General features: G+C 40.3%; 2 protein-coding genes across 2 annotated transcripts in view; both read left to right on the top strand.

Annotated features, from left to right (window-relative positions):
• The first annotated feature begins 114 nt into the window (after positions 1-114).
• meox2a (mesenchyme homeobox 2a) lies at positions 115-10480 on the top strand. The gene is made up of 3 exons (XM_067600624.1): positions 115-1135; positions 5686-5858; positions 9539-10480. The coding sequence occupies exons 1-3, from the start codon at positions 586-588 to the stop codon at positions 9755-9757; spliced, it is 942 nt and encodes a 313-aa protein (XP_067456725.1). The 5' UTR covers positions 115-585; the 3' UTR covers positions 9758-10480.
• Positions 10481-12304: 1824 nt separating this feature from the next.
• Positions 12305-23838, top strand: part of agmo (alkylglycerol monooxygenase) — a 56949-nt gene continuing 45415 nt past the window's right edge. Inside the window, exons 1-3 of the mRNA XM_067600625.1 lie at positions 12305-13206; positions 19909-20039; positions 21071-21222. Coding sequence (XP_067456726.1) covers positions 13087-13206; positions 19909-20039; positions 21071-21222 — 403 coding nt within the window. The 5' untranslated portion in view covers positions 12305-13086. The remainder of the gene's footprint in view (positions 13207-19908; positions 20040-21070; positions 21223-23838) is intronic.

Consider the following 23838-nt stretch of genomic DNA (forward strand, 5'->3'; position numbering starts at 1 on the left):
GCTGTTTTCTTGGAGGAAAAAAAGATGGCCACCGGAGGTCAGGTCCAAAATAAATTGCCTTCTTTCCTGAGGCTCAGCCATTTTAATAGTACAGATTTATTGTGCTGTGCTTTTTGGAGGGTGATCATATGTATGTGGTCAGTGGCGCGTATGCAGTCTGTGACCCAGCCTCCCTCTCACGTTACACCCTATTTATAACATCCCCTCCGCCGGCTCCCCTCGTTCTGCAGTTCCTAGGAACCTCCTTCTGCTCCCAGCCTCGAGCTCCAGTCCCCTGTTCCTCTTGACATCTGAGAGGCTCTACTGCAGCATATCCTGGGCTAACTGTTTATCCTGTACAGCCTGGCAACTGGCCGCATGCTCCGGATTACCACAGGACACCAATTTCAAAACACACTTTACTTTTCTCTGACTATTTGAATTTTTTTTTAACTGAAGGAAAAAGTTTTGGAATAGTCACGGGAAAAAGAGAGAAGCATCTTGGATATGTGCTTGTGATCTTTTTGTTTTTGGTTGATTTAGTAACTTTACCCTCTTTACTTGCCCTTCTCACCTTTCCTGGAGGGCCGTGTGTGTTTGCACGAAATGGATCACACACTGTTCGGCTGCCTGCGGAGCCCTCACGCCCCGGCACAGGCCCTGCATCCCGCCTTCACCCAGTCTCCCCTGACTCTGCACGGACGCTCGGACCACGTCTCCTACCCTGACCTGGCCTCTTCATCCTCCTCCTCCTCTACTTCCTCACCCTCGCCCTGTATCATCTCCAGCTACCCGGCCGATGACGGCGTGTTCTCCGGGCAGCACCACCACCACCCCCACCGCGGCCACCTGCCCTCCCAGCAGCATCACCACCCGCCTCAGCACCATGCAGCTTGGCATATCCCACAGATGCCATCACCTGGCAGCACGCGCCACAACCTTTGCCACCCGCACTCCCACTCATCCCACGACAGCGGGCCCACACCCCCGGATCTGGGCCACCCTGGTGGGCCCAGCATGTGTGCCAGCACCCCGAGTCTGGTCAGCGGCAGCACCCCTACAGGGGCCTCCTGTGTGCCTGCAGACTTTGGCAGACAGACTCTGTCACCTGCTGAGGCTGAGAAGAGGAACAGCAAGAGGAAAAGTGACAGTTCAGGTAAGAGAAGCAAAGAGATCAGAGTTTCTTTCCTTCAGTTTTTTAAAACAGCTGAGATTTTACCCCTCAGATTTTCTACTATTAATAATAAATAAGTTGTTTTTGACACTTTGTACAAGCAAAGACCTAACGTAAAAGTCTTTGGAAACATTGCCAGCATGTCAGTTTATTTATGTTAGATAAATATCAGCATTATAAGAAATTCCAGGCAGAACTCAAGAATAACAAAAGCATTTGTACTTGTCATTTTAAATATTTCAGCAGCACATAACTGCTCTTCTTTTTTTTTATTCTCGCAGCTCTGATAGAAAAACAAAAAAACTGTCAGGAAAGCACTTTGTAGGTGTCGGCTGACGTGCAGCGTGGCTGTTGCAGTAGGCAGGCTGAAGCGTGGAGCAAAAGGCCACATCATAACTCTGTGGGCACGTCTGACTACTAGCACGTTTTGCTTAAAAATCACATCTGGTTTATTGCGACACTCTTTCAGAGGGTAGAAAATAAGGCAGACAGTAAAGAATTAATGTCACGGACTGTAAATGACTACAGCAGCACCGCATGCCACACTAAACACCCCCGTCAGACGTTGAGGCTTTTCAGGTTGCCAGCAGTGATTTGAGGATTTTGTCTCGGTATCGTAGTTAAAATAAATTACAGTCGATTCTGACAAAATAAAATGGATAAAATAGAAGTAATCAGTGAGTCATGTGTGATGTTATCAGTGCTCAGTTCAAATGTACTGATTGCTGATGTGAATTTCAAAGAATGCAATATTAATTTAATCTGCAATCTTATTTAAATCAACATGAAAGCTCAACACGTAAGTGGAATATTTTATTGTTCTTTTTAAAAAAAATATATTTTAAATCTCAAATAAAAAATGGAATTATTACATGCTGCTCTAAAGTACCAGTCAGACAGATTCATCAAACAGATTCATATTCATATATATACATAATTAACAGAAATACTGTGCTGTACAGTAACGTATACGAGCGCTGTGACCTTCAAAGACACTTTTTTTGTTGTAAAAAAATTTGTGATTTTGTAAAATTTGTCACACAGCACCTCAAAGCGGCTGCAGGAGTCCTGACCTTTACAATTGCTGACCATTTTGCAAAGCTTTTTTTAAGATAATATGAATTGCTCAACTGTATTTAAAGCTTTACATTGTCTCTAAATAGGTGCACAGCCCCTGAATTATACAACCAGCATATTATCAATAACAGATAAAAATGAGACTGGAACTGAGATTTAGAAAAACATCTTTCTTTGCGCATTTATACACAAATCCCTCTTTTAGGACTGTACTCAAATAGGTAACACCTCCCTGATGACCTGCAGAACATTTCCAACCTGCAGTCACCACAATAATCAATCACCGCGTGACAAACTGCCGAGGTCGGGTCGCCAGAGTTCTCGCAGGCAACGTGATATTAGTGAGAGTTCTAAGTTTTCCAGGGAAAGTGTGCTGGCTGTTCTCTGTGTCCATTTGAGGATTGTGGGCCCTCAGCGCCGATCCTGCAGCCTTTTAAAGGCCTCTTTGTATGCACGGAGTATCATCTACACGCGTGTGATTCGTTTTCGCTCAGGATGCTGCTGGTCACTTCAGAGAGCGTCTAGTCCCTCTGACAGGCGACCTGTTTGCAGCCAGTTTAGAGAAGTCAAGTGTGCAAAATATGACATGACTGACTGTAATTAATAGACAGAGGATGCCACTTAAAACATGCATTTGTAATCATTTAGGCTATTATACCAAATACTAGAATCAGCACACACTGATTTAGCAGGAACTTCACGTCATAGTTTTGTGCTGCCACATGGAATATGCCAAATTTTACGTAACATGACCGAGTTTTCAAGATCCCGGATGGCTTACTTTTCACTTTTACAGTGCTAAACGTCCTGTTATCCACATGCGACACGTTGCAATTGTATATTTAATCCACAAATTCAACAAACCACCTCCTATTTCCTTTCCTCCTTTGTCAAACCATTTGGAAACTGAGCCCCAGCGCCCAAATCCCACTTCCCCTGTAACAATAGTCACTGCATACTCATTACATGTGCCGTGTATTTTCTCCATGCTAACACCAATCACACTGATTATTGGGGCTAACTAGGTTGCTGACTCAATCAGCTGTCTAAATATCACACCACTGCCAGTTGCATGAGATAGACGCCTGATTAGGTTTCACCATCTGGACCAGAAATTTGAACGAAACCTGAATTTAGATACAGAAACAAAAACAGAACCTGAGAGCTCATTTCCATGCTAGGTTTACCTTTTTCTCTCAAATATGAAGCATCTCGACTTTCTGTGTCTAATACTCGGTTGTGATTGTTTCCTCAAGGAAGGCCGCAGGGTCGGCTAATGAGATGAGCCAGCTCCTTGGTATTTCGGGTGTCTGGTTTCTGGAGAACCTGTTCATTTTTTTTGTGGGCAAGCCGGAGAGTTTTTGTGACGGTTGGTGCACTTTGCTTGAGTTTCTGGGTTATATTTGCATAGACAAGCTCTGTTAAGGGAGTGGTCTTTCTTTTAAAAAGTTACTAGATTTTCTATGTGGAACAATAAAAGGTGCATGAAGTCTTATTTTGTTGAGGCAGTGTTGTAAAAAGGAGGAGCGAGGTGCCTCTCGCTGGCAGACGCTTTTTTTTCCTTGAAGAAGCTTTAAGAAAAACACTGCGGATGTGTGTTTGTGCATTTGACTTCATTCTTGTGTGTGCTGCTGTAACATTATTTCACCAGAGGAAAATGAAAAAATCACAACTTTCACTGAGGGAAAACAACGAACACACATTTTTCCGTCAAAAAAAAAAAAAAAAAAAAAAAAATCAACATTCCAGCTTTTGAAAAGAAGAAGACATTATTTTTTGAGAGGGTCCCTCCTGACCTGAGCTCAGTTCACTTGGGAACCCTAAACGATGTGCTCCGTCTGGGTGCGTGTATTTTTCTCATATTATTCCTCCTTTTTTGTGGAGAGATGAAAGTTACAGCGGGGACCTAATTGCTGTGGTGTAGTGGCTGTGTCATAAAAGCCTGACGCTCGTTTTAACTCCAGGCCTGCTGGTCTGAAGCAGCTGGTTGTGTTATTCTTTTATTTCTCTTTACACAATGTCTGTGTTTACCAGAGAGAGAGTGGATAAATGCGTCTGAAGGCCCGCTTCAATCAGCCACACACTGTTTGGAGCGCTCGGTTTGAAATTACAGGGAGGGAAAGGCAAGGTCAAGGGGGAGCCGGACACAGGCTGTGGGTCAAGCAATGATCTGTTTCATTTCATAAAACTCTTGCAGGACTTCTTGCAGTTTATATATCTATGTTGTTTGTCCTTGGCTCGAAAACTGTGCAAGTGCCATACAAATATAACTTTTGTAGAGCAGTTTCAGTTTACCCCTCATCTTCTCTTTAACCTCTCAAGGGAGTTATTTAGTTCTGCAAAAAAAAAATATACACTTAATTAGAAGGAAGATCCTCTTTCTGACAGAAAAAACAGAGCCAACAGGAGTCCCTCTGGAGAGACTCTTAATGTAGGTGAAGAGATAGTTTCTCCTCTGACGTGGCTTCAGGCTTCGCACCCTTTGTGAGTCTGGCTCTGAGCTGCAGGATTTATTTACAGTGTGGCTTGACGCAGGCCTGCTGGATTAACACACACTACAAAACAGGACCGCAGATGAATTAGCATGCAATCACTGCTGCCTTCAAGTGCAATGTGCAACTGAAGCATGTCCAACAGAGAAACCACAAAGGCTGCACACAATAGGAAAGTTTTGGAGGGCAAATTAACCGTACATGTTTGCTTCGGAAAGTTTTGTGGAGATACCACAACAAAAAGTATTTTCTGGGTTGAAGTGGAGATAACACGTTCTGGGGTTTTTTTTATTTTGTATTTTTCACATATGCACTGCATATTCCACATGTTAATCGGTTGCAAAATGCTTGCATTTAACGGTCACAAAAACTATTTTTCCACAGCCTGCTTTGCATGATATTATCAGGTAACCTTTAACTACAATTTTCCAATTTTCAGAAATGTTAATCTTGTGACTTAGCATTCTGGCATTCTTATATCTGCTAAGACATTTTGAATCAAAGGAGACAAAGCTACAATTTTGGGCAGATTATGCCACCAAATGAGGCGATGCCTTTATGCTTTGAAGTCCAAAAAAAAAAGAGAAAATATATTTTATGTATCCTGCAAAAGCTCTTTTGTTCCATATTTAAGAAATAAGATTGTAGAAGTGGATTCCTTTAAGAGTAATACAAATGAAACCCATGTTGACAGAATCAGAGCCAGCCTATTGTAACCGCACAGCTGCCACAGTCTGACACATGTGTAGCTGCGCGTGAGTCTTTCCAGCCACCTAAAGTGTTCATAAACAACGACTGAATAATAAAGAGTGATTGACAGCTCCCATTTTTCTCTTACCTGGCCTCTTTTCTTCCCCCTGGTAGATTTGCACCTGCCGCTTAACATTCATTTCATTTTTATTTTTTGTTAAATATAAATCTGCCCTGAGCAGAAACAGAAACTTGTGTTGTGTTTCGTTTCAGAGTCCCAGGACGGGAATTACAAGTCAGACGTGAGCAGCAAGCCCAGGAAGGAGAGGACGGCGTTCACCAAGGAGCAGATCCGAGAGTTGGAGGCTGAGTTTGCCCACCACAACTACCTAACCAGACTAAGGCGCTACGAGATCGCTGTCAACCTCGACCTCACCGAAAGACAAGTATGTTCCTACCCTGCTGCTGCTGCTCGTTTCCCCCCGGGTTCAGACATTATTGAACCCGCCATTAGCACATTAATGCCATGTTGTGAAAACAGAGGTGGCCTCAGGACGACGAAGAGGCTTTTCAGGCTTGCTACTGTGTTTTTGAAACTTCGGAGCAAGGGCTATTGTGCTCCAGATGTGGCTGTGTGACGGGACTATCATATTCCAGATGTTCCTGTGTATTCTTTCAGGCCGGCCACAGTCAAGGCAGGGAGACGGGTTGAAGGAAGTGCTGTCTAGCAAGTCACTTCCTCTCTCCCACTACCCTTGCAAGCACAAATTGGTCTCTGAGCGTGGGCTGGTTGCTGTAAAATTCAGGCACATGAAATAAATAACAGGAGACAAATGGTTAGGGGGGAAGGAAACAGCGAACAGCCTGTTGTTCTCTGACACCCGTTTGGAAGCTGTAAGTCACACCTAGTTGACACCTTGCCAGTGATATTTTGCAGTGTGAGATTGAATGTATAGAACAGACTGGAGTGAGAAAGGAGTATAGAGTTTTCTGGTGATAGATGGTGAGATCCTGAAGATGTGCATACATGAGCCTTGTGTAGAATGTGTTCATGAGTATGAGGAGGTTTATGATTCTCACGTCATGCTACATTAAAAAGTATGAATGATTGCATGAGACAAGTACATGTAAAATAACAAACATCACATTTGCTGATGAGCCTGAGGGCCTAACCTTTCTCATTGTGGACGTTTAGATTTGTCAAAAAATCAGGTGGAACTAATAACATCTGGGCCCTGGATGCTGGTTCACAGCTCACGGCGACACCTAAATGGAACAGAGCCAACGTTAAAGACCATCTGTCCTCATGTTTTAAGATATTTAAAAGACTCTTTTGAATAATAATTTGTGTCTAATATGGTTTTTCCAAAAAAAAAAAAGTTAAATAAATGCGTTAAAGGACCAGTGTGTAGGATTTAGTAGCATCTAGCGGTGAGGTTGCACGTTGCCACCAACTGAATATCCTTTCCCCCTCTCCTCCCCCTTCCAAGTGCGTAGGAAAACCTACAGTGGTCGTGAAACTTGCAAAAACTGTGAAAAGCCCTCTCTAGAGCCAGTGTTTGGTTTGTCCGTTCTGGGCTACTGTAGAAACATGGCGGGCTCCATAGAAGAGGACCCGCTCCCTCTGTAGATATAAAGGGCTCATTCTACGGTAACAGAAACACAATGATTCTTATTTTCAGCTGACTATACACTATTTAAAACACATTTATGAATATTATATTCCATTTCTGCCAAGTCTGTTCCGCTAGATGCCACTAAATCTTACACACTGCACCTTTAAATCTTAAAAAATGACATCTACTCTTTCTCCTTCATTGAAAAATCCTGACTCTATGAATATGCACATATTTTTCATTTCAAAAGTTGAACTGCTGGACACAAGATGTCTCCTACTTCACTGAAAAGTCCATTCTCAGTGCACGTGCACCGGAGGCTTCATGTTTCCACGTCACACTTCGATTGGCGCGATTGGCTCCAAACTGGTTGTGATGTCACAGATCATGCTCATGGGTACACAGCTTGATTTAAAGAGAGCACAGAGAAACTTTCCTCCCCCCCTTTCAGCAGATGAATGAATGTGAAAACAGCCTTTTAGTGTCAAACTCTGCACAGTGAAGCTCAAACATGCAGCAACAATAAGCAAAACACATTTTTGACTGGAGGGGGACTTTAATACTATTAGTTACCTGGTATCACATATTAAAATGTCAGCCAGTGAGAAAGGTCTCCATCAGCAGTGTCTCAGATTGTTGCAAGATTATCACATAAACATTTGATATCAACATGTCATTAATAGCTCTCTGGCTATAGTTTTAGTAGACTGTACATCATTTTGCTGTGGCTCAGTTAGTTGAGAAGAGCAGTAATGTTGTCAGAGTTTGGCGTTCAGTCTCTACCGGTGACACACATGCTAAAAATGTAAAGTATATGCACCCGTGGTACTAGGGGTTAGGGGCTTCAGATAAAAGTGTCCATCTAGGGGAATCTGTCTGAAAGCAACTGGAAACTGTGGCACAAAAAGTGACAAATGTATCATAAATTGTCTCACTAACCCTCTGCTTTTCCCTCATATTACAAAGGTGCAGAAAACTTTGAAGGGATAGTTCTTAACAACAGCACGTCAGGCCAAACTTAATTTAACTCCACAGGCCACCAAGCACAGAGTTTGCCACAAAAATTCCACTTCAGCTTTCTCCCAGACTGTTGCAATTAATCTTTTTGAAGCTCCAAGCAGCATAAAATGTGCATGAAATTTCTTCAGCTCATGCAACATAAGTTGTGTGTGACCTCAGTTTTGTCAGGGAAAATATACAGCAGGAGATATTGAGGTAAATATTGGCAATACAATCAGTTGGCCACGGCACTTGATTTATGCTGCGTGAGCTGTTTGGAGAAATTTGATGGATGTTTTATGTCTTTGTAGACCGTGAGACCTGGAATATTTTCAAAGATGGCAGAGGGGGAGTGCAGCTACAGGGCCTACGTTGTTGTAGGTTTGGAGTTCCTGCGTCTTTCAATGAGTTTGTAGCAGAATGAAGGAGAAAAGAAATGGACTGTATTGACATTTTTGGATGAACTTATCACTGTAACCATTCATTTTCACATGTCTAGATTAGAATTGGGCCACATTTTATAGTTTTTTAGTAGGTTAACCCGAATGTTTTATGAAACTTTTTAACTAGCCAAGTTTCAACAATTTAACCACCAAATCAGAGCTCGCTGGGTTCCTTTAAACATGCATTTCATTATCAGAGTTTCTCAGAGAGATCATAGTTATAGTTCATCCTGTAAAAGTGAAGGTGTCAAACTGCACATTAGTGTTGCATGCATGCTAAATGAGCCAATGTGTCAGCCATTCCTCTGGCATATCAATGCTAAAAATGGACATTGAGGTCAAAAGCTTTGTCATGTTTTCAGCAAACTGTGAGCGTTTATGACAGAGTAGTGTTGAGGTGGTGCAAGCACAGAGTGGGTGTTTGAGTGTGTGTGTGTGTGCACGTAAGCCCTGGGGATCACATGTTTGGTTTGACATTAAAAGCTTGGCATAAATAAGCGATCCTTTGCAAGAGTTCCCTCCCCTCTCCTGCTCTCAGAAAAAAGTCCCCCAAGGCTTGTAAAGAATCTGAGGTGATACCCAGCACGGCGTATGCCCCTGACGTTTAAGACAAACGTTTGTGCTGTCAACTAACTTCCTGACCATGTGACCGCTCGGTCCCCGCAGAATGACACTCCCCAAAAATAAACTCACCCCGTCCAGCGTGACAAGAGTGAGCCTGGCCTCCCCCCCCCCCTCCTCCTCCTCCCCCTCCCCTCATGTGTCGACACTCAGGAAGCCTTTGCTACTTGACGTGTAAACCGTTTTAAGCAACAGCTTAATCATCAATCTGAGAGACGTAAATACGGTTGAGGCTGTTGAGTCAGGGAAAATTAGGTAGACGCCAAGCAGCAGATGGAACAGTCCATCCACAAGTAATTGCTGCTGTAGGAATAGCTGCCAAACTTTTAGAAAAAGTAGCTGTCAAGCAGTAAGGTATACTAATTGCTTTTTGATTGTTTTTGTGACTGTTCGCTCCCTCCGTATGAGCAATGGATTTGACATTTTTCTGTCTCCCTCGCCCCGTAGGTGAAGGTGTGGTTCCAGAACAGGAGGATGAAGTGGAAAAGAGTGAAAGGAGGCCAGCAGGGGGCCGCAGCTCGAGAGAAAGAACTGGTGAATGTGAAAAAGGGGACATTGCTGCCGTCAGAGTTCTCTGGCATCGCAGCGCTCCACCACTCGACGGACTCCTTAGCCAACGAGGACAGTCACGACAGCGACCAGAGCTCCGAGCACGCTCACTTATGATGCACACACAACCATCCCCGCCCCCCTCAGAGTATTGGCCCTGCCTCTGCCTCAGGACCGTCCTTAGAAGGACTGCTGTTTGCTGATTTGCCATCGTCATACAACGATGCTAAATAAGTGTACAAATGTACAGAGGAATGACGTGTGTTAGAGAATGCAGTCATCATGCAGGCAAAAAATGTAAATTTTAAAGAACTGAGCACATAAAGGAAGATGTTGACATATTTCAAAGTGCCATTGGTTAAAAATGTCCTTGATAAAAGCCAAAAAAAAAAGAATATTATGACTATTGAAATGTGATGTTTTGGCTACAGAAATTCACTGAATATTGCAGTAAATTTTGGAAATCATAAGTGTTGTAAACATTCCATGTTGTGTGCCTTGAGAGAAGCAGGCTAAGGCTTTGATTTGCACTGTTGAACATACAGTCTGCACCCCTACTGTATAAAATGTACATTATGATGTAATTGAGTTATTGATCAAATCAAGTGCCAGGAAATCAAATTTGCCTAGCTAATATAAATGATCTGTAAATAATCCTCAGTATTTTCTTACCTTAACAGCAATACACTATAATAAACACTGACAATTCGTAAGTCAACACTTTTTTCTGCCTGGAGATGACATTTTGTAAACAAAATCTGAAACCTGAAATAAGTCTTTTATTAAATCTTTTCAGGGACAGTTGCAAATTGAATAAAATTTAACCAGTGGTAAAAGGAACTTCTTATGAACTTCTTTCCATTCATTTGAATGCAGGGTGATGTATGCATGTGTGCTCAGTGAAGCTAAGCTGAAATGAATTAAACATTGCAGGGAGTGTAGAAAGCTGGTGATGGGGGTGCATGCTAAATTCACCTTTGCCTCGGGGCAGGGTCGGGACTCCTGCCAAGACTCTGAGCGAGAACCCGCAAAGGATCGGATTCTGTTACAAAATCCAGTTGAAAATAATTTCATGACTTGATCTCATCTTTCACCACATTGTGATTGTGCATTCTAATTTGTTGAAGAGGCACCTCACACGGCATGTGAGGTTTTCTTTTTTTTCTTTTTTCTTTTCCCACTCAAAAGCAACCCACAGGATGAATGTGATCCAGTTTTATTTTACACTGCAGCTGTAATTCAGTGCAAATTATTCACAAGTATGGAGGACACTCACCTCTTCCACTGGGCCTTGATAATCTACATTGGGCAGAATATCAACAGTATCAGCTCAGTTACCGCTGACTATAAACTTGCTCATATATGAGTCACATCACACTCCGAATGCGGTCTCGCTACTTCACCTGAAGGCAAAAGTCAAACACGCTGCGCTGATATTCAACAGAGCAATGTTTCGCTCTAACAGCGATTTCCGTCAGACATTGTCAAACAGGCGTCACAAAGCGGAGCAACCACAAAACACATTAATCACTCAGATGGTGGTGATCTGCATGATTGAGAGTCAGTCTATTCTCAGATAACCAGTCAGAACAGAGCTGGGTAACATTGTCTGATACTCCCACATAGGGGACAAGACATGCCCCGATGTAAAGGACAAAAATAGAAAAAAAAACTTAAGACCATATATGATATAATACTAGGGCTGCAACTAATGAGAATGTGGACATTTTTCTTAAAAAAATGTCTCAAAACGATAGTCAATTATCAAAACAGTTGGCGATTAATTTTCTGCTGATTGACTAGTTCATTAATCTTTGCAGCTCTCAGTCAAATGTAAAGCATGAATCACGTAAATCATCCTGAGAAAAAACAATTATAAAGACGACTATATAGACAAATCATACATTCAGAATAAATATGAAAGTAGAGAATAATAACTGTCATAATTGCCTGTCGTGTCCTGTAAAAAAAACAAAAAACAAGAAAAACAAATAAGGAAGCACATTTAGCTTATTATGTCCATTTAAATGGTCCTGCTTTAATTTCACTCCAGAGTCAGTATATGGTCCTGATGTATTATAAATACATCAAGCTGAACATTAATACATAGGCTGTGCAATCACAAATCATATATATATATATATATATAAACACACACACACACATACATATGGGCATTTCCTGTCTTTATTGACAGCTGATAGTAGATAGGGAGACAGGAAAGATGGAAAGATTGTGGGGCATGACATGCAACAAAGGTCCCTGGCCGGAGCTGAACCAGGGGCGTTGTGGTTATGTGGCATGCACTGTAAACCACTCGGCTACCAGGGCTGCCATCATAAATCTACTGAGTCATCTAACAGGTGACATCCATTCTCTAACACTGACCTAATGTACCTTTAAACTCTCTGAATCCAATCCAACACACACACACACACATATATATATACTACATATATATATATATGTATATATATATATATATATATATATATATATATATATATATATATATATAGCTAGTTTACAGTGCAATAAAAAATAACCACTAAGTGAATATTTTATAAACTAATTGCCTCTCGCCTTGTTTCCTGTCTGCCTCTTCACTAGTCACTGTCAAATAAAGGCAGAAATGTCCCCAACAATCTTAAAAAATAAAATAAAATAAAATAAAAAAATAAATACTTGATTTCAATTTGGTGACTTTTATGTATTCTTTTATTCATTATTTCAGTTGTGAAATAAAATTTTATAGGCATTTAAAGATGAATAAAATGTGAACATTTCAAATAGGCTAATTAAAAAAAGAGAGAAATACAGACCTTATTTTAGTTTCTGGTCAAAATGAGAAAAAAAAAAAAAATCCTGTGGGTGGTGGACGGGGGCCAGGGGAACTTTCCATTTCTAAAATCCTGCTACGGCCCTGTTGAGTAGGCCACTTTATACTCTTTTGACATTAAAGAAGCACGTTTTACATTTAAATCGTTTTAAAAAATGAACACTACACAAGCAAAGCCCGATGGATAACCTGACTTTGCTTGCAAGGAAACTCTGCACTCTGCAAATACCTGCAGCATTCCTGAACTGGAGGCGACACGAGCTGCTGCCAAAAGCAGAAACTCTCGCGAGATAAGGGGGACGAATGCGACACCTTGAAGTATCACCCCTGACCAAAGGTAAACTTCGCCGTCTATAAATGAGGGATTAGTAGGTAACTGGTCACAGTAACTGTATCCTGCAGCCGGTTACACTGTCACGGACTCGGTTTCCTGTGTGTGAGAAGTTTGCTCATCTGCTGACACGCTCTGCATTTTGCAACTGACCTACTTAACTTGCCACAGAGGAAAAACAAGGGTGTTACTGTGGAAATAAGAGGGATACGGTTCAAAGGAGCGTCCCTTGTCTGAGCGCATTACCTGGGCAGGTAACAGAGAGGTGCTGTCACCATGGCTGCAGCTGTGGAGCCCGGTTCGGTATCCACGGGGGTCCGGTCCTTGTTTTTCATGCTCACACCGAATGAATCATCGTTTGAGACAGTGGAAGATGTTCCTCAGTATGTGCAGCAGGTGGGTACACACTCGCTCACTCGGTCACATTTCATATGTGTGATGGTTTATTACGTGAAGTCAAATGAGTTCACCCTGTCTGAGACACCTCAGGTGACCTTTATAGTGGTGCAATAAAAACTCTGAGGCTCTGCTATAGTAAAACTAGTAATACCATATTAGAAATAAACAATTATAATATACAAATACAACATACAAGTCAAAAGAGCTTCATTCAAATGTTGACATATAAATAAATAATTGTGAAGAATGTTCAGTATCACGGTGGTATGAAAATGAACATCCTCTCCCATAAAATCATGAGAAAATCTCAAAAACTTGGAGATAAGGGCTGCAAGTAATGAATGTTTTCATTATCAATTATAATTTTCTCAATTAATCGATTAGTCGTTTGGTCTTTAAAATGTCGATCAGTGTTCGCCAAAGCCCAAGGCGCAACCTCAAATGTATTGTTTTGTCCCGACCAACAGTCGATAACCTGAAGATACTCAGTTTACTATCAAAGAAAAACAGAAAATATTCACATTTAAGAAGTTGGAACTAGAGAAATGTGGTATTTTTTACTTTAAAAATGACTCAAAGCGACTGCCAAAGTATTTGGTGGTAAATTTTTGTCGATTGACTAAATGATTAATCAACTAAATGATTATTTTTAGTATCAAAATGTCAAAACATTTAGAAAAAGTGTCCGTCGTTGTTTCCCAACGTGACGTCTCCAATTGCTTATTTTGTCTGACCAACAGTCCAAAACCCAAATATATTGAGTTTACAATAAAATAAAAAAGAGAAAAGCAACAAATCCTCCCACTGCATAGTAGATGATGAACTTGCTGGTGACAGATTAATCAATTATTTATTACAAATTTTTGTATTTCTAGATTGAATGTTTACACATTTCCATGCAGGATAAGAAAATTATATAATCTAACCTAGTTTTCTTTCCAAAGTTCATAGGATGTTGTCATTATGTAATTAGGTCAAAAAAGGGCAGTTTATCCAGAGAAACAGTATTCACCAGCTCTCAGCGTCGGTGCAAGGAGCTTTTTAAGTTTTCTGTTATCTGGCGTCATCGTTATTAGCTTTGAATTTAATTAAGAAAGTGAATTATCCCGGCAACTCAGTTACAGTGGCATACAGTGATATAACTAATGATTATTTTCATTATCAATGACGCTACCGTTTATTTCCTTGATTAATTGTTTGGTATTTAAAATGTTAGAGAATAAAGTTCTCAGTGTGATGTCTTGATATGTCTTGTTTTGTTTTGACCAACAGTCCAAAAGATATTCAGTTTAAAATGATTTTTTTTTTTAAAAAGCATCAAATCTTCAAATTGGAGAAACTGGATCCAGAGAAATATTTAACATTTTTGCTTAAAAAATGACTTCAACAATTAATTAATTATCAAATCACCTGATTTGACAGTTATCAGCTTATTAAATAGACGTTATCATCACACATCTGTCCCAAATATACAGACTACAGACAGACTAACCCAGTAATAGGTTCAGGATGCTGTTATCACCCGTTCAGTGAGCCAATGTTGATGGTGCCCAGTAGGTACAGAAGGCCTGTTATCAGGCATGTGATGTCACATGACTGCTGTTTTCTTGCTATGTAAACAAACAAAAAAAAAAAGTCAAAGCCGTTCCTCTTATTCTCAGTGGGAAATGCAATATTTTAGATTTTTCTTTCAGGTCTTTCTGTATCTTTTTATATAATCTGTAGATTAAATTTCGTGACTATTTTATGAACTGCCGTGATAATGGGTTGAGCATCCATAGCAACCACCATAGCAACGATAGAAAGACCTGAAAGAATCTCTGTAATAACTATCAAACTACACATTATATACATTCAATGAACTAAGATTATGAAAATAAAATGCAAATTTTTCGCTAGAAATGTTATCAAAACGCATTTTAATGCCAAAGCTATCTTATCTTGCATTTCCCACTGAGAATAAAAGAAATAGCAGCTGTTTTGTTTTTTTTTGCTTACGCAGAAAGAAACTTGACCGTCATGTGACAGCACATGCCTGATAACAGGCCCTCTGTGCTTACTGGGCTCCACCAACATTGGCTCGCTGAAATAAATGGATCTTAACAGCCTCCTGAATCTACTAGTAGGCTAGTAGGCCCAAGCCCCCAGGAGGAGCGCCAGGCTTTGTAGCCAAATTGACATAGTGGCCAAACCATGTAATTACAACGTCACGTAACGCTATTGGGCCCAAAAAGACATTTTCCCACAGACTTACAATGTGAAAGAGATGCTTGTAAATCAGCAGATACATTTTTTTGAGTGTCACAACCTCCGGGAAATGACTCGTTACACTATCAGAATTTGATCCATTCGGTCTGATCACATTACGAAAGTTTGGAAAAGCCGCACGACTGAATCATTAGCCGGAGGGCTAATCCGGAAGTTAGCTTTCTCGGTGATCAAATTACCTGCTGAGGAATTTTAGTGATAGAAACAGCTGAGTTTGGTTACAGATGCCAAAACAAAGCTTTTTTTTTTCATCTAACTCTAACTGTAAACATATTTTTCTATGGAAGAATTTTTTCAATTAACAAAAGAAGCCAAATGTCTAAAATGTAAAATGTGGTGTAAACACAATCAGCTGTACAAGAACTTTGGCTAAATTAAATACAGTCGACACGGTCTACATCTGTGATTTAAGTCAACAAATATCAGACAAAGAAAAAGCAAACAAGATTAGGAATCTGAGCACATATTTAACCATTCAATCAGCTTTCAGTACTTTTGATATCCTGCTCTAAGTACCCATATCAATTAGTGTCATAAAAAAAGTTCTACTTATGAATGAAAACACAGTTATGCCGGTGCGTTTAAGTAACTTATAACTTAAGTCATGAGATAATCGTAGCGGCGTAAGACCGCAAAACTATTAAGTACAATACTTAAGTAAATCTAAAAAGTTTGCGGTTTCTTCCACGGCTTGCTGTCACTTTACAATGTCTGAATGGCCTTTTATTATAGGGAATGTCTGGTGCAGGTTTTACAGCACATGTTTGTTATGAGGTTTTTATGGGGCACATCATGGGAGGAGAACAATTACCCTCCCAGCAGGAGTCCTTATAATCCACTACCAAACGTGATTAAACAAATTTGTTATTGCTGCAGGGCTTGATGGTGATAAAAGTTTGCACGGGCGTGTGTGAGAAGTTTGTGACTCAGCACTGTTTACAGTTAGTGATGTGTCATTAATTATTCTGCACAACTGTTATTCTCTGATCCCAACAGGCCAAATTAATTACACAAAACAAAACACAATCTTCTAATTTTGGAGTTGTTTGGAATTATGGGTTTTGTGGGTTGTTGCCAGGTCTCACAGCTATCCAGTGATTTGAAAGGAAACACACAATTTTTTAGACAGTGGGGATAAAAGTGTATTGTCAGGCTGCGTGTTTTTAGCCAACATCAGTCATCCGTGACCTTATAAAAAAAAAGGCTGTTTGGGAAAATGCAGACATCTGGTCCACAAATGTCATGTTCCATGTAAATTCAGAAAAAATAAAATGAAATTATTAGATACCACAACAAACAGTCCGCAAAGGATGTGAGTATGCTTCAGTGAAAAATAGGGTTTCTTTAGTGTGATTTTCAGTTTATTTCTAAAAAGATCGCGTTTTCAGTGCGAGCAAGATCAAAAAGGGACGTTAAAATATCTCTCTGAAACAGAAGAAAAGCAGAGCTGGTGGGAAATTACATCAAAATTCAACAATGGAAGAAGGAGCAGAAGAAGAATTTGTTTTTCCCCTGTCTTCTTTCTCGCACAGCATGAGAACTAGCTTGACCTGCTGAATAATTTTGTCCTGGGCTGTCAAGAACGCAGGGCTGCAGAGGTAAAACTATCTGCTAGACAGGAGAGAAAAAAAGGAGGGAAGGTTTTAGGCCGGTGTCCAGAATGATAATCTCTCTCTCAGCGGGGTTGGAGGAGGTCTGCCTGCGCTGCGAGCCCATTTGTTAGCTGCAGCTCTGCAGTCTGCTGCCAGATGTTGGAGCGTTGCGTGTGATCGCAGGTCCCTGGGGGTGCTCTCGCCTCTGCTTGTGCACACATACACACACGCACATGCATCACACACCTGCATGCGCAAGTGTGAGCATTCACATGTGGATATGCACACACATGTATGCACGCTCACTCTCACTTCCATCCACACATGAATACAAACACACACACACACACACTTCCTCCCTCCCCACCTGCAGATGTGCTCCTCTGCGGTCTCGTCACACCCTTCATTCCTCGCTCTTGGCGGGGCCATGTGTCCCGGTTACGACTGCAGTCACTTGGTCAATGAGTGCCTTCAAGCTAAAGCTAACCAGCAGGGCTGACACGCTGCTCAAGTCGCAGTCGTGACCCGTTTGCTAACCCCGTCCCTCACTAATTTGTTCCATGTTTGACAGACCTATTAAGAGGTTATTACATGTTTCCAGCGCAGTTAGAAAATAGAAGCATGGCACTGACTGTTTGGTTAGTGCTTGCCATTTGTTTTGTCATGACTAGTTACAAAATGTAATCCATTCTTTGAAACATTTGGAAAGTATAATTTTAAACGTGTTAATTTTTGTTGGTCCTATTAAAAAGAAATTCTTGTGGCATCTCGTGCAAAAACCAGCTGCTAATTGAGATGAAAAACATCTTTGTTTGTGTTTATGGACCACACATATGTGAGCCATACTGATGCAGCTTGTGTTAGAAGTTGCTATTTGTTATATTTATGGCTGCAACTAGCGGCTCATTTTTAATAATCGATTTTCTGAGGATTATTTTCTGGATTAATCAATTAATGGTTTTGTCTATAAAATCAGAAAATAGTGAAAATGTCTGTTATAATTTCTTAGTCAAGAGTGATGTCTTTAAATGTCAGTTTAATACCATATATGACAAAGAAAAGCATTAAATCATCTCATTTGAGATGGTAAAAGCAGCAAATATTTTGGTATTTTTGCTTAAAAAAATGACTAAAACGATTATTTGATTATCAAAACAGTTGCCAATTAAGTTTCTGTTGATCGACTAATGGATTAATCGACTAATCCTTGCAGCACTAGTTATGTTCAATAAAGAGGAACATCTTCATTTAACAAGGAGAACACAAATTAATTACTAATACAATTACTAAATAAAATCATCCTCCAAATCATCCAGAACTGGTGGTAACCAGTGGTTACTGCATTATTGGGAAATGCTGCTACAGAATGTGCTGAGGCTCGGAGGTCAATTTCCTCTGTATTGTTGTACTCACTATGAAATGGAGCCTCAAGAACTGTTGATTTGCAGCTTTAAATTTCATATTCTTACACATATAATTAGGGATGCACGATATTATCGGCACGTCATCGGTATTGGCTGATAAAAGCTCTAAAATGGCGAATTCTGCCGATTATGAGAGGCCGATATGTCGCCTTCCCCTCCGCCGCCTGACTGTGCTTCCCTCGATGGACTGTGTCACCCTCACGGTCCCGGTGCTTCCTACGCAGGCTCCACTTCACCCCGCTGCTTCTTCCCACTTTAACCTGAATAACAAACCAGGGCTCAGTGCTCCAGTTGGATCCACATGGAGAGCCGAGGCTAACGTTAGCTCGGCTAACCCTTCAAATTAAAGACTACGCTTTGTTGAAACCTGAAAATACATTCAGCAGTTTAAATCTGTTGGGGTGAATGATTTTCTAGCCAAACGCAACAAGGAAGCAATCTGAATTTGCTAATTCTGATTCAGGCCTCTGACTGGCTTCCTCTCAATAGAAACAACAGCTGAGGCTCATGGGTACTATAGTATTAAGAGCCATATGCCGTTTCAAACTGGCAGTAAAAATGGCGGGTAATGTAGGCTAGAAAAGGCTAAGCTGGCCCTAAATTTACTGCTGGCTATTGAGCAGCTTACACTGCATACGGGTAAAGTTAAAATAATGAAGATGCGGTTGAAAAGACAGCAACATGTTATGTGGCCATCATTTTTTTTTAAAAACAATTCATTTGTTTCAAAAATGAGAAAAATACCTCAAGAATTGAAAAACCAACAGGCGGAGCCAAAAAGCTCCAACCTTCTTGAACAAGTTAGCTAACTGGCATAGTTGCATAGCAGAAGACCTCTGAGGAAAATATAAAGAGAATATAATTGACAGTCTTTTTTTCTTCTGAGACTTATTCATTCTTGAAAGATCAGCTTACTTTCTTATGTGGTAGCTAAAGGTCACTATGGCTAGTTTTGGCAGCTAGTTACTGATTATGCCAAGATGTATTTCTGCTAGTTTCTTCCTCTCTTTATTATTGTTTCATTTTGCTTGGCTTTAGCCTGACATCAGTAAAAATCGGTTTGTTAGCTCCACTCACTAACATTTAACTCAGCTAATGAGATGACTTCCACCTCCAGAGCAGATCTGTTGTTGACAAATGCTCTCCAGTCTGCCAGCACATTGTGGCTTTAGTCCTGCTGCTCCAGCCTCGTACAGTGAAACAAACATTATGGATCACAAGACATGAAAGCTCTGCAAGCCTTTAGCTCATCCGCCAAAACAAATATTCATGCTCAACACAACTGCTAAAGGCAACAGTGGACTTGAAACCATCTTGTTTTCTCAGTTTGTAACAGTGCTGAATCATGATTCCTTCTGTGTGTGTGTGTGTGTGTGTGTGTGTGTGTGTGTGTGTGTGTGTGTGTGTGTTTGCAGGCCACTCCTTTCTTTGTAGGGCTGATGGTGCTGGAGCTGGTGGTGGGTGTGCTGAAGACAGGAGCCCCAGTGGTCACCATCAGTGATGGACTCACCTCCATATCTGCTGGAATGATCTCCAGACTCCCGATGTGAGTGTCATAGGTCATACTGTATGATATAATAGGACTGTAGTACTGCTTGGAAAAAAACTCTTTTATTGGAAAAAAACTCTCTCTTTTCATTACTAGAGATGTTTATCATCATGCATATTGTGTTATTAATCTTAACTCCATTTAAAGTGCGCTTTAGTTCAGAGTATCACATTTGATGGGAACGGGCAGGTTCATTAAAGTCCCCTACCACTCAAGAAACTGTTTTGCTTATTGTTCCTTCAGTCAGATGTTTGAGCCTCACTGTGCAGAATGATTTATGTGTAGTTTGTCTTCATCTGCTGATGGGTGGAAGTTTCTCTGTGCTCACCTTAAATCTCAGTGTAACAAATGTATCTACGAGCAGGATTTGCTAGTTTGGAGTCAATCATGGTCCAGTATGCAACTTACACAAGTGTGATGTGGAAACTTGATGAAGCCGGTGAAGTAGGAGACATCTTGTGTCCAGCAGTTGAACTTCTGAAATGAAAATAGTTGCATATTCATAGATAGTGGATTTTTACATGAGGGAGAAGGAGTAGATATGTTAAGGATTTTAAAGAGTGAGGTAATTGAACTTTTCTTTGTGGAAAAAAAACATATCAGACACAAATTATTATTTAAATCTTACCACATGTCTGGAGGGGATCTTTAATGGGATAATGTGGTGTGAGCAACAGGAAGTCTGAAGATAACTGAAGAGTGATTAGAGGATCCACAGAAGATGCACCGTATCATCATTACCTTTAAAAATCACATGCAGTGGATTTTGGGATTGTGAGGGTTGTGTCCTAAAAAATGGTTAAAAGAAGGCAAAATCTCTGGCGGCGCCGCTGACTTCCACAGAAGTAGCCTTTGAAATGGAAAACTAATGTGGTCTCATGACTACGTTTGAGATTCAGTGATGGTTAGAGCAATAAATTTTTATATTTGATCCTATATCCTCATGTGCAGCAAAGATGAACTCCATACTGTACAACACATCTACTGTAATGTATTGTATGTACATGGTGATACTGTTCCTCCCTCAGGTTGTTTATGAGAGGCTGTGAGCTGACCGGTTATATGTATGTCTGGGACCGGTATCACCTGGTGGAGCTGCCCTGGGACTCTGCCTGGACCTGGTGGCTTACCTTCCTGGGAGTGGACCTCGGCTACTACTGGGTCCACCGCTTCGCTCACGGTACCAACACACGAAACTCACATTGATGTCCGCAGCTCACAGAAAACAAAGGGGTTCAGAGCTATGAAGTGTAGTTTATTAAAGCTTTTTTTTTTCACAATGTTCTTGTTTATTTATTTGGCAGTAGTTTTGTTGCTAAGCACTCATTGCTGTGTGGTTTCTGCACTGTGTATTACATAATGACAACTATGCACCTCATGGATCTTTTTTTTTAAGTAAAAGAATAAAAAGAGTGTTCAGAAGAACAATGTTAAAGTGATACTCACCCAAAAACACTCAACTCACTGTAGGCTTAAAAGGTGGATGCAGGAACTTTGCTCGCTCATGGAACAGAGCAGCTGTGGTTTTTGTGGTGGTTACAATGGATTTGAATATTAACCACTTCTCAAACTATGCCTCCAGCATAATTCTCTTCTACCCATATATATACGCTCAGTATGTTTCAAACACACGTCATACTTTCCTAAAAATATGCTTCAGTCTCATTCCTCATGCTCAAATATAATAAAATCAGTTCTTAAACAGATCTAGCCCTCAGTATTGATGCCTCAAAGTTGAGCTTCCTAGCATTCAAACTACAAAAACGATGATGGAGCATGTAGTGTTTTGTTTGTGTTCATAGTATAATGAATGTTAGATTACTTTGCCAATATCATCCAGCTCTGAGAACATATTAAACTTCACTACCTAACTAGCAAACAAACTCCCCTTTCATGTGTCCCTCAGATAACACTAACAAAAAAACCACAAAGTGGTTTTTTTAGTTGCCATCCCTGCAGGGAGGAGTCATGAAGATAGCACACACATCATGCTTTCCTGGACGTTGCGGAGGAAGCAATTATTTTTGAGTTACATCCAGCTGGTTCAGAGCTGTGCAGATGTGAGAGGCCGTGGTCTCCGGAGGGCTGTGGTCTTAACCCGAAGCTGTCATAGCAACAAGCTGTATATAGTCACGGCTCTGAAGCAGCCATGTCCTGCAGCATCACTATAAAAAGCAGACATAAAAAATATATACCGGATACTGTATTTCTACAGTAGTGTAGTGGCTGGACATCCTTAAAAACTTTGCCTCTTTCCATGTGTGTTGGCTCACTGATGCACGTGCCAGATGCTCGGCTACCACACATAGCACACCGGAAGAGAGGTATTTATTTGTGGCCTGAACTGGTGTTTATTTGTGTCAGTGGAACTTTAAGCTTCCCGCCGTCTAGTCCACATAGTTTTTGGATAAAGCTCCACTGCCACTTTGTTGATGTTTGAATCTGGCTTAAACAGAAGCTGTGTTTTCAAACCGTCTGCCGCAGCTCGCCAAAAACTGCCCAACATGATTTTGAGGTGACTGAGAACATCGCCTCAGGACTGTTTTGGTAGAGTTTGACACTGATATTCATTTTGATTCTATTCCAGCATTATGATTTTAACATGCACCGGAGGTATTTTTACCTCCCACCGCCCAGGCAAAGGATATGTGAAGCATTATTATTGTCATGGCATTTTCTTGTGAACACAATGGGTCACTTTCCTGTCCTAAAACCAAAATCTACTTTTACTTTTGTCTGTGAGCTTTGCTCCATGTCGGCTTTTACAAACTCTCTTAACTCTCTTAACAAGTTTGTGAGATTTGATCCTTAGCATAATCAGTGCCTCTAAAAATGCCATACAAGGCTACATTCACAAAAATGCGGCCCATGACTGATATGAGAGGCGATATATGCCATATGGTCATATGGCAATGACAAAGATAATAATAATAATAACAATAACAACAATAATAATAATAATAATAATAATAATAAACTTTATTTATAGAGCACATTTCATGACATGAAAATGCAGCTCAAAGTGCTTTACAAAAGAAATGTAAAACATAGATACAGATATACATATATATGCACAAGCACATAGATACACACACACATGTACATATATATATATACATATACATATGCATGCGTATATATATGCATACATACATAAACATATACATACATATACACACACACATACATATTAAACAGGATAAATATCAGTTAAGACAAAGTAAAGGAGTAAAAGACAAATTCTAGAGAAGGGATAAAATCATAGGAGTAAAACAAAAGATAGACAAAAGACAAAAAAGAAACAAAAGAAGATATTAGAGGAGAGAATATTATAGCCTACCAGTAGGTGATGTTACACTGATGATGATACTGGACAGAGATCTGCAGAAAGACCCTGAGCAGCTGTTTACAACAAATACTGAAATGTAGAAGTTGCCAAAATATGCCAATAAAAATCATAAAATCTGAAAAATCTCTCAGTAAATTGGCAGCCATGATGATGATAATTTGGTGAACAGAATATTAATTTTGCATTAAGTTTGTTTTAGTATTTAGTATTTTATTTTAGTCGATTTTTTTATTATCATATTTAAAATTCATAATTCAGATTAAGACATCATAATTCTGAGTCAAACAAGTGTTTTTTCCCCTCGTGACTGTCCAGCTGTTCATGACTTGTGCAACAGGCCTCGACCGCTCGTAAATTTAATTCATACCTAAGAAAAAATTCAAAATAGAAAATTGATGAATGCCACAAATCTTTTTAAATCACTCATATGTGCTTCTTAAGAATAAA

This window comes from Thunnus thynnus, chromosome 10, assembly GCF_963924715.1.
Source record: "Thunnus thynnus chromosome 10, fThuThy2.1, whole genome shotgun sequence".
NCBI classification, from domain to species: domain Eukaryota; kingdom Metazoa; phylum Chordata; class Actinopteri; order Scombriformes; family Scombridae; genus Thunnus; species Thunnus thynnus.